This window comes from Muscardinus avellanarius, assembly GCF_963383645.1.
Source record: "Muscardinus avellanarius genome assembly, chromosome: 6".
NCBI classification, from domain to species: Eukaryota; Metazoa; Chordata; class Mammalia; order Rodentia; family Gliridae; genus Muscardinus; species Muscardinus avellanarius.
In genome coordinates, this window is record NC_137791.1 from 26,213,698 (window position 1) to 26,225,817 (window position 12,120).

A 12,120-nucleotide genomic window follows, 5' to 3' on the forward strand; every position below is an offset into this window, starting at 1 on the left:
TTAAAATCTCTTTCTCTTGATAATTTCTGGTTTCCAGCTGACTGGATGAGTTTCTTCTGTCTAAAAGTAGAAGTAAATTAAAGTACTATTAGTTGCTTTACATTTAATAGAATTCCTTTTTTAACAAAAACAAGATATTTTTTCTAAAATTCTAAATCATATTTCTTGTTAATACATATTTAGGTCTTTTAATGATATTAGAAAGAGCTAACAAACTTAAGGCATTACCCAAGTCTAACAAAAGACGAACAGGTTTATTACAAGTTAGTTCATTTTATAGATTTTCATCTAAAATAAAATTTCCATTTAGGTATTATACCAGCATCAAAGCTTGTGACTCTTGAATTAATTTGCATAGAAATCTATTATTTGTTTTGTTATTAGTATACTATTTTCCCAGAAACTGTAATAAGGAAAGTTGGTATAAAATTAAAACAATCAATGGATTCACTGGCATCAATAAAACTCAGAAAATCTTGAAGCAGACACCATTCAAAATGACACATATCTTAACACTATTATTTTTCCCTCTGATAATTAAATAAGAACACCCTTGCCAAATTGGTATGGTGTTATTTTACTTTAAAATTTTTCTGAAAACTAAACTTACCGCTGTTTCATCTTCTCTGTACACTTTAATGGTTTTATCAGCTTCAGCTGTTAGTAATCGACTTTCAGACTGATCAAAAGCACAAGCAAATATTCCTGATTCACTGTCCAAAGACCCCGGCTGCACAGCTGCATGAACTCTCTGAAAATTGTAGCCAGTTCTCCAGTCCCAAAGATGCATAGTACCATTGTCAGCTTAAAGGGAAAAATCTAGTTACACTTGGTATCCTTTCCACAGTTCAGCTTGATGAACTTTTATTCAACACCAACTATTAACCTAAACATTATGTAACTATGGCTATAAAGACACATAAGACACAGGCTCTCAAACTTTATATTGGCTTGTCTACTTCATTTCTGCTTAATTCAGAATTTTATCAAAGATTTTAAATAGCACCACAAAATTTGACATTTGATTCCACAACAGCCTACCAAACTTTAGGCAATTACCATGGATCTCTAACTTAGATTTATCACATGGGAATTCACAGAGGGCTAAACTATGAAATATACTAAATAATATACTAAATATATGATGAATGTGTATAAATCTGAACATTCAAACTTATCTCATCAGGCAAATTTTGCTATAATATTTAGGTGTGATGGCTTAGAAATATTTATTCATTCACTAAAAATAATAAAAATAACTAAACACATTATAAAAATCTAATTTTACCTCCAGATACAAGCACTCCATCAGAATTTACTGTCAATGTGTTAATAATAGCATTATGACCAGAAAGATTTTGAATGAAACTTCCATCAGGGAATTTCCACTGCTTTATGTTATCTGGAGAACCAGATGCAAATGTGTAACTGAAATGAATGCAAAAAAAAAAATGTCAATGTAAATCAAGTTAAATAAACCTATGGAATTCTAAAAGCTCAGAGCTGTATTTCCCATGTATATCACATAATTTTAGCATTGTTATTACTTTACTTTTGAGGTACAAGGGATTAAACTCAGGGGCACTGTACCACTGAGCTACATTCCAGACCTTGTTACTTTTTATTTTGAGACAGGGTTTTACTAAGTTGCCCAGGCTGACCTTGGGCTTGAAGTCCTCGGGCTTGGACTCCTAAGTAGCTGAGATTACAGGTGTGCGCCACTGGGCATGGCTAAGTGTTAGCAAAATATCAGTCAAGACATTTGTTCTGAGTTAAAACAGTCTTTCAAGTTTTAAAATGTACTTTAAATTCCAGATTACTCTCTTTCTCTCCTTTCAAATTCCCAATTCCCTACACTGAGTTAGGACAATATATGTGCAAATGCCTAATTTCACAAAATTAAATTTGGGACAATTTTACAGAGAAAAAATAGAATGTAAAAGAAAGAAAAGGAATGAGGGAGAGAAAAAGTAGAATAAAAAGGACAGGAAGAGAGGAAGGGAAAAGGAGAAAAAGAGGAAGCAGGAAGGCAGGAAATCAAATACAACCAAAACAACGTCTTTGGGAGATCCAATACGACAAACAATCGGTTGGGACATTCTCCTCTATTTGGGGGATATAATGACTAAAGTATTTGTAGTTCCTATTCGTGCTGCCCCATGTTCTCTGTGTCTGTGTGTAATACCATTTATGCCTAAAACATGCCAGCCACTATTACCCCAGTACTGTTTGTCAGTGTAGAAAAGGCTTTCTTCATCTTATATAGGGCATGAAGCAAAATAAGTCACATAAAGAAAATTAAATCCATGTCCGTAAGTGAGAAAGGCCTGAAAACAACAGTGTTTCAGTGGCTGCCAAAATCAGTACTAATTTTGGTGTTAAGAGAAAAGAAGCTAATTAGACTTACTGTCTTGGATGTAAAACCACAGCCCTGACTGATTTTTTATGATTTGTTAAGGTCACTCTTGTCTTTCCAGCCACCAGATCCCATAATCGTATTGTAGTGTCATGGCTTCCTGTTACGAACACACACACACACACACACACACACACACACACACACACACACACACACAAGAAAGAACGTTAAAGTTAAGCATGATGTATTCTTCTATACATACATTCTTCTATAGACATACATATATACTTACGTACATACAATATAAAAGTCCTATTACCTCCTGGCTAATTTTGTCTGAATTCCAAAAATTATAGGTTGGTTTTAAATTCTTTAAAAATGCAATAAAAGCCGGGTGTGGTGGCACACGCTTTTAATCCCAGCATTCGGGAGGCTGAGACCAGAGGATCGCGGTTTGCAGACAGCCTCGGCTACTTAAGTTAGGCCCTCTGTAACTCAGTGAGAACCAGTTTCAAAATAAAGAATAAAAAATAGGGCAGGGGGTGTAGCTTGGAGGTCGAATGCCCTTGGGTTCCATCCCCAAACCCACACACACACAAAAAAAAAGGAATAACATATTAAGACCACTGTCAACTGAACAGGTAGTACAAGTGCAAATAAAAAGTAGAACCAATACATGATTTTATCTCTTAGTGGAGGGGAAGAGGAAAATATCAGTGACTTTTAATAAGATTTTGAAAAGAAATTATCTTTTGTGATCACTTCTTTATCTAAATGATTGTTACTAAAAATAAATTCATATTAGTTCTAAAGGTTATTGGTCTCAGAATATTTTGTCTCCCACCCTTAATTTACTAGACTAATAATTTCAACAATATAAAATACCTTAGTTGTATCCAACAGCAGTTCTTTAGTTGGACATTACAAGATACTGTATATGAAATACTCTTTAATATGTAAAAATATGAGGCAAAAGCAATTTGATGAAACTTCACAATAAGAAACTTCAAATGCCTATGATTAAAATATGATACAGAAATGCTAGAACACAATGCAAAGCAAGAGTTGCAGTAAATATAAAAAGCACATATACAATTATAATGCAACAATACCAATAGGCTATAGATTTGAAAAGAATCTATCATACCAGTAATAATCTGTGGTTCTGCAGCTTGACACCTCACTGTAGCAACTGCGTTTGTATGTCCAGATAACGTGTGTACACTGGCTTTAGTTCTCACATCCCAAATCTATAAAAATGTTATAGATACCTTGTCAAAAAGAATAGGTATTCGTATCTCAGTCAGATAACTGGATCAAATGAAAGGCTGGGTATCTACTAGACAAGTTGGCCAGAGCATAAAGAAGAAAATGCTTAAATGAAAGATTGTTATCTATAAGTTGGGCAGAGAAAGAAGAGATACAGTTTCCACGGGAGAATAAGAGACTGAAAGATAAGGGCACTAAAATTACAATGGATAAGAGGACCATTGACTGGAAGGGCTAATAGGCAACCGCTGGGACAGATTGGAACATGAGGATGTCACATTTCAGAGAAGAGTGCTAACAATAATAAACACGGTAAGGCCACAGAACTGAAGAGTAAGATGGAAAAAAAATACAAGTCAATAAACTGGGGGACTAGGGTGCTGATGAATCAAACAACTACCTTTAATTCTCTATCATACATTAAGACTTCAGTAACAAATGTGTATAGACAAGATGCAACACATTTACAGACAAATACAGAGCTCTATGCCTTACCCGTGCAGTTGAGTCCCGACTACAGGTTACCAGCACGTCGATTGTTGGATGCAAATCCAAGCCGTAGACTGCGCTTAGATGTCCATGATAGTGCCTTATAACCTAAAGAAAAAGCAGGAAGGGTAAAACTTCTAAAAACAGAAGAACAAACAGCCGCTCACGTTTTCAACCTTAACTGCGAGCTTACCTTATTATATTCGAGATCCCAGCATTTTACTTGTTTGTCTTCTCCACAAGAGAACAGGTACGGGCTCCTTGTGCTTACTATCACGCCCCGCACTGTGCTGATATGCCCAGTCAGTGACAGTTTGAGTTTGCCACTAGCCAAGTCCCAGATCTGCAAGAAAAATATATTTTTTTCTTTTTGTTGGTCACCCTAAAGCAAACTTTTAGTATCCTAATGTTAAATATAAGTACCCCCCTCCCAGCTGGGCATGGTGGCGCACGCTTGTAATCCCCGCACTTGGGAGGCAGAGACAGGAGGATCACGCAGATTCAAAGCCAGCCTCGCTGGCTTAAGAAACCCTGTTTCCAAATAAAATATAAAATAGGTCTGGGAGTGTAGCCCAGAGGTAGAAGGGTTCCATCCCCAGCACCACCAAAATAAATAAACAAATAAATAAATGTACCCCAAAAGAAAAAGATATGCTGGGGGTGGTGGCACATACTTATAATCCTAGTACTTGGCTCAGTCAGGAAGACTGCGGGTTCAAGGCCAGCCTCCAGCAACTTAGTGAGACTGTTTCAAAATTAAAAAATTAAAGAAGGGCTGGGAGAACAGCTCAGAGGCAGAATGTCTCTGGTTTAATCCCCAGTGATAAAAGAAAGAAAAAACGGGCATAATTATATAAAATTTTTTGAGACAAGTGTCTTCTCTCCAAATAAAAGAGAAAAAAAGAAAAGGCATGTTCAAACTGAGAAAATATTTGCAATAGATCACAAGGTTAATAATCCATAACATGTAAAGAGTAACACTGATAAGAAAATATGAATAGTACAATGTTAAATTGGCAAAGGATGACAATGGAAATTAGGAAATAAAGATATGAAGTTAATCTCACTAGAAATTTTGTATAAATGGTTTGAAAAGACTAGACATTCATTTTTGCTTATAATATTAGTAGGCAATTTTAAAGAGATACACAACAATGAGCTGAAACTGATCTTCTTGAATATACTGCAAGTAGCAATGTGCTATATTTGGAAACTAGTTTGTACTTTGTATATCAGTATCTGAACTGGGTATTAAACCCAAGGGTATTCTACACCCCCCAGGCTCCTTTTTTGTGGTACTGGAGATGGAACCCAAGGGAATTCTACCTCCAAGCTACACCCCCAGCCCTAGTTTTTATTCTTTACTTTGAAACAGGGTCTCATTGAGCTGCAAAGGGCCTCACTAAGTAGTAGCTGAGGCTGTCCTTGAAAATGCAATCCTCCTGTCTCAGCGCCCCCAAATGCTGGGATTACAAGCATGTGCTACCATGCCCATATACCGCCAGCCTTTTAAAAAATTTTTTATTCTTGAAATATCACCATGTTTCTAAACATCACCATGTAGCTAAGTGCAGAGGCTAGCCTCAAACTGCAATTCTCCTGTTTCGGCTTCCCAAGCACTATGATTACAAGCTTATGCCAAAAATGACTGGCAAAAATTAACTGACCTAAGCCAGGTACAGTAGAACACACCTATAATTCTCGTATTTGAGAGGCTGAGACAGAAGGATAGTAGGTTTAAGGACAGCCTCAGCAACTTAAGAGAAACCGTTGGCAACTTAGTGAGATCCTGTTTCAAAGCTTTTAAATAGCCAGATATGGTAGCACATGCTTGTTAATCCCAGCATATGCGAGGCTGAAGCAGGTGGATCACGGTTCGCAGCCAGCCTCAGCTACAACTTAGTGAAGCCCTTTGCAACTCAGTAAGACCCTGTTTCAAAATAAAGAATAAAAAATAAGGCTGGGGGTGTAGCTCGGAGGTAGAATTCCTGAATTCCATCCTCAGTACCCCACACACAAAAAGAAAGCTTTTTAAATAAAGGATTGGGATATAGTTCTGAGATAAACACCTCTCCATCCCCTTCCCAGCACCATAAAAAAAAAAAAGAAAAAAAAAATCTAACTTACATTACTGAGAATCTACCATAACAAAATAAAAGACAAAAAGCTACATGCATAAAACTTAATAACAGCATTGATTTTAATAATGAAAATCATCAACCTTAAAACTTTAGCTTCTAACAACAGGAAAATAGACTATAGAATATTTATATTGTGTATTAAATAACCATGTAAAAACACTGAATTTTTCACAAGAATGTCTTTGATACAATGTTAAGTGAAAAACATATGATATAAAATTACTCATCAAGAATGATGGAACTGGAGGACATTAGGCTAAGTGACGTTAGTCAGTCACAAAAAATAAAAAATCGAATGTTTTCCCTAATATGCGAAAGCTAGGGAGAAATGGGTAAGAGGAGGAACTCTAAATGGAGGAGACTTTTTAGATGAGCAAATAAGGCGACCTAACTGAGAGGATGGGAGGGGGAAGAAGGAAACTCTCTGAAGCACATGATGTACTTAAACATATCAAAGCCAATCACCAAGCCAAGCATGGGAAGCAGGGATGGGGAGGGGATGGGGAGGGAATTGGAGAAGAGCTTAAATGAGTGATGTGTGCATGTATGCCTCCATTAAGATGTATGCCTACAATGCACCAATAAAAAATTTTAAAAAAGAATGATTTTAAAAAACATATTTAAACACAGGAAAAAAGAACAGTAGATATATAGGCAAAAAAATAAATACTAAAATAAAATTCATCGAAATACATAACAGTGAGATTATATCTACATTCTTTCATAGTTGTATTTTCCACATTTTCTACAGATAAACATGCTTTTAATTTTGTATCCAGAGGAGGAGAAATCCAAAGTATCAAGGAATAGTGAGAGGTAGTCAGCATGTCTAGGAAAACACTTTTTTCTTAAACGACTCTTTACAAAGGGATAGTAACTTAGAATTATTATTGGTACAGACAATAAACTTTAGCGAAGACTGAAGTCTAAGAAACCAAGAACCTGCAGTAGAAATTTCTGCCACAGGAAACAACTTATAATAGATTAAACTTCCATGACAAACACCAAGTCCTAGTTATTGTTTTCTTCCTCATTACCTTTATAGTTCTGTCAGCAGATCCAGTAACAAACCACTGATTTCCAGGTTCCACAGCAATGCATCGAACCCAACCAAGATGTCCACTGATAACCTGCATAAGACAAAGGAGAACAAGAAGACTCCTCAGTCAAACTGTATTCCATTTTAACAACAACCTGGGTTTGAAATGCACCTGGATATTTATAAATTTATAAAGTATTTGACAACTATATTTAAGAGTGAATGGATACACAAATTGTATCTACATGGTGGAATACTACTGATCAAGAAAAAGAAACGCATCACTAATCCAATAACTTGAATGACTCTCAAAGGTATTGAGTGGAGGAAGACAGTCTCAAAGAACACATAGTGTATAATCTCACTTATATGATACTGTTGAAGAGAAATAACTACAGTGGTAAACAAAAACCAGAAACAAAACAAGACAGACCAGTGGTTGCTGGAGGTGGAAAAGGGATGACTAGAAGCACAGCACAGTGCTTTAAGGTGACACCTTGATTGTGGCAATGATTACCCAAACCTAGGTTTCTATTAAGATTTAGTAGAACTATACATCAAAGAGTAGACCTATATAATCATTTGAAAAATAAGATTGTTTGCTTAAGTATTTTATATCTGATACATTTAGAATCACTTAAAATTACTGTAGTTGAAAACCTAGGTGCTTGTAATCCCAGTACTTAGCAGGCTGAGACAGGATCGCAGGTTCGCAGTCAACCTCAGCTACTCAGTGAGGCCTCTGCAACTTAGCAAGATCCTATTTCAAAATAAAGAATAAAAGATAGGGCTGGGGATGTACCTCAAAAGTAGAACGCCCCCAGTGCATGTATGTATGTATGTATGTATGTATGTATATATGTATATATGTGTATACACACACACACACACACACACACACACACACACACACACATATATTTGGTAGTACATTTAGGATAATTGGTTAAGTCCAATTATAGTTACATAATTGGAAAATATACATAGGATAATATCTAATTATATAATAGGATAATTGGTTAAGTCCAAAGAATATGTGTGTGTGTGTGTGTGTGTGTGTGTGTGTGTGTGTGTGTGTATTTTAGTAGGGATTGAACCCAGAGGATTTTTTTGTGTGTGTGTGGTACTGGGGTTCCTGGAAACCCTTCTACCTCCGGACTACACTCCCAGACCTATTCAGACCTATTTTTTAAATATTTTAAAATTTGGAAACAGGGTCTCTTAAGCCAGCGCAGCTGGCTTCAAACCTGCGCAATCCTCCTGTCTCCGTCTCCCAAGTGCGGGGATTACAATGTGCACCACCACGCCTGGCAACCCAGAGGATTTTTAAAACAGGATCTCACTAAGTTGCTGTGAGCAGGCCGTGAACCTGTGCCCTTCCGTCTCATGCTCCCAAATACTGGGTTTACAGGTGTGTGCCACCATACCTGGCCAAAAAAAATCTCATTATAGTGTTTCTCTTCAACTTTCATATTAAATACTTCAAACACATTCCTAAATTTACTTTCTTCGCTCTCCACATTTAGCAGCCGTCTACTGATATTTTAAGGTGTACTTTACAAAACACACTAGTATGGCTTTTACTTGAAGCCTTCTTCTCAAGATATCTTTTAACAGCGTACAAGCTCCTTTTCATTTGACCTCAGATAGCTCTATTAACATCTTATTTGCTCCTTCTCTTCCTTATTCTATTCTTTAGCCTTTGTCAAGTGGAAAACAATTATATTGTACAAAGCAGAATAAAATGTGATTTGCCTACCCGGTAGAGTTTCCACGGCGGGTGCCACTGGGGTTTTGGCATTGTGGGGGCTTTTTTAGCCATGAGTACAGAATTTTTGGTGTTACCAGTCTCCATAACCATCTAAATATGGGATAGATTACATTATCAATAAACATATAATATTTAATGTTTCATGTTATTAATTCAAAATGGAAATTTAAAGAATCTATGAAAGCATTTTTTCCCTTAAATGAAGAAGAGACAACTAAAATATTACAACTATAAAGTGAGTCTAAGGCTCCAAATAAGAATTTTATTTTCTCTATATCAACTTTAAAAAACCTCAAAGAGGCAAGATATTACTTAAGAGCAGACATTACTGTGTATAGGCGCAAAAACCCAAATGTGTCAATTGTCAGCTGACCCTATGTAAACATTCTCTAACCTCCAGGTGCCTCTGGTATAAACTGGGAAGCATAATGCTTCCATCACAGGTTTTCTAGTCATTTTCTAATATAATCACTAAAATATCATTTCAAAATTTATACTAGCCAATAAAGATTGAGTATCTTTAATTAAAAAAATACTCCCAACTCCAACCTGAATTTGGATTTCAGAATTTCAGATTAGTGATGCTCAATACGTAAAGTCTATGCAAATATTCCCAAATCCAAAAAAAGTTTGAATCTGAAACATCCAGACCCAAGCATTTTAAGTAAGGGATACTGAACCCATGCCATCTACTGTTAGCATCCATCCATTAACCCCCAAAATATTTATGACCCTAAGTTCTACCCTCAAGAAGCTTAAATTTCATCTTCTAAGAATGCAGGAAGCCTGAACAGAAAGACTGCTATGAATACCTTTATAACGAAAGAAATGAAATGTAAGAGTTATAAATTCTTTCAGTTCATATGTCAGATCAACCCCTTAATAAACTGAGGAACTCAATCCTTAGCACTGCAAAAAACAAAAACTGAGAACATGAAGCCCACACTTATTTCAAGTGACTCAATAATAAAATAAACTGCACATTTTCAGTTACTCTTTCTACAACTATGTTCACCAATATTAAGAACCGCTGTCATTAATCACAAATACATATTTTTAACATATTTATAAGACACTGGGGTAGTTTTAATGGTGGGCATTAAATACCAGAATTACATTATTATCATAAAAATACATACTACGTACAATGTGCAAAAAGACATGAAAACAACAGAACTCAAATTCTAAAAAAGATCTTAATTTTCTAAAAATATGTTTTAGGGTTATGAAATATTATCTGACTGCTATTTACATTTCTTTAATAGTCACAGCAAGATTTTTGGGATAAAGGAAATAGGGTGATATGTTTCAAAAGCTAGAAACTTGCAGGGCTATTTGACCCAGGGGAAACTTACTGAATTCATCGCCGTAGGTTGTGCCCGGTCAGAAGCCCCAGGATGTCGGTATTCACCTCCACCAGAGGCAGTGCGATTTGCATCAACCCTGAGGCAAAAGAAATATCATGTAATAAGTAATTAATGCCTTTAGTCATGTATTCTGTAACAGCAAATCTTTCAAGTTTTTGTAAATGCTGATAAAAAATATCACGCATTGCCTAGTTACGAAGAAGTCAATTTAAACATGAAATGTAACGGGAAGCATACTTTCAAGATCTTTGTAATTACAAGCACAACAATGTATACCTGGCTTGAGATGAAGGCAACGTCACTGCCAAGGACTGTGCAGCGGACTCGCTCGGCATTCTCTGGACCTTAGTATCTGCTGTCAAAGCAACTCCTATGAAAAATAAAATCAGTTCCTTTTAGTAGCTATCTTTGTTCTCATTTACAAGCATTTAAAGTAAGATACTGGAAGAAAATATATCAGATGGTTATCTCCAGGTGGCGCAATTATAAGAATTTTAAGTTTTGCTTGTCATTGTTTCTTTTTATAATAAATATTATAATACCGAACTCATATTCAATTGGATGAGAAAGCAGCTTTGTATTAATCTAAGTTTGATTTCTACTAAATTCAGACAATACCTTCAAAAGAAAAAAATTAAGCAGTTGTCCAATGACCAACAGAATATTTCCAAGACTGAAGATACGTTAGTACAAGAAGCTCTGAATTCCTCTCTACTTTCTACAAATATGCTCTTTGTCCTCCACCGTCACACTGCCCACACCATCCATGTGCCAACCTATCCATGCACACACACCATGTTTCCCCACACCTGTTTCTGTACTAACACTTCTATCATTTTTAATATTTAAATATTTACATGTGTCTAAACCACCCAGATAAATAAATAAATTTATCCAGGTCTGGAGCAATCTTATTGTATTTGAATTTCTAGCACACTGCCTGAAAAAACATGTAAGAATAAAATAGAACATTTTTGGTACTTACCAGGTCCTGGTGGATATGGATGTGTTCCTGTCACCAAATACTCAACTTCTTGTCCTTAAAAACACACACACACACACACACACACACACACACACACACACGTAACAAACTTTAATACAAGTATGACCTTTTAAAAGGTATCAATATTAAATTGTTAAATGGATTCCCTTTCCCCAGCTAAACTTAAGCCTAAGAAATAAAGGAAGTTGTTTTGACCTCAAAAAATGTTGCACAGCCATTTTCTCACCCCTTAGCCACTTTGCTATATCTAATGATGTTTAAAGAGGTCTTCCTATAAAGTGATAATTCATTGTTTTTTCTTCTAAGCAAATAATTTCACATGGAATCTTGGATTTTCTTTATTCATTACAATGTTAACACTTCATTTCATCTTTCTGAATTAGAGACATGATAATTAATCTTGTAGAGGTTAGAAATATTCTCTAAATATTTCCTTTAGTCTCCACTGTAACTTTCTCCACATCTTAGGAATTTCTGCCACTATGATACTATATATAATTTATACTTGCATTTCCTATAGGAAAAGAGTACTCCTATCAGGATGGCAAGACTTCCATTCTAGTACTAGTACTGCCATAAGATACTGTGTAACCACAATTAGTCCTTCCAGGACGGGCATTAATTTTGTTTTCTATTTTAAAAATTCATATATAAGCCCAAGCATTTCTAATTAATGCCA

At 35.7% G+C, this 12,120-nt stretch overlaps 1 protein-coding gene across 1 annotated transcript in view; it reads right to left on the minus strand.

Annotated features, from left to right (window-relative positions):
- The window catches only part of PLRG1 (pleiotropic regulator 1), a gene marked incomplete at both ends in the record, with an annotated part of 14,950 nt that continues 2,830 nt past the window's right edge, over positions 1-12,120 (minus strand). The window contains 12 exons of the mRNA XM_080697806.1: positions 1-60; positions 611-804; positions 1,289-1,428; positions 2,408-2,516; positions 3,507-3,609; positions 4,124-4,225; positions 4,311-4,460; positions 7,296-7,388; positions 9,057-9,158; positions 10,424-10,511; positions 10,712-10,805; positions 11,421-11,474. Coding sequence (XP_080553932.1) covers positions 1-60; positions 611-804; positions 1,289-1,428; positions 2,408-2,516; positions 3,507-3,609; positions 4,124-4,225; positions 4,311-4,460; positions 7,296-7,388; positions 9,057-9,158; positions 10,424-10,511; positions 10,712-10,805; positions 11,421-11,474 — 1,289 coding nt within the window. The remainder of the gene's footprint in view (positions 61-610; positions 805-1,288; positions 1,429-2,407; positions 2,517-3,506; positions 3,610-4,123; positions 4,226-4,310; positions 4,461-7,295; positions 7,389-9,056; positions 9,159-10,423; positions 10,512-10,711; positions 10,806-11,420; positions 11,475-12,120) is intronic.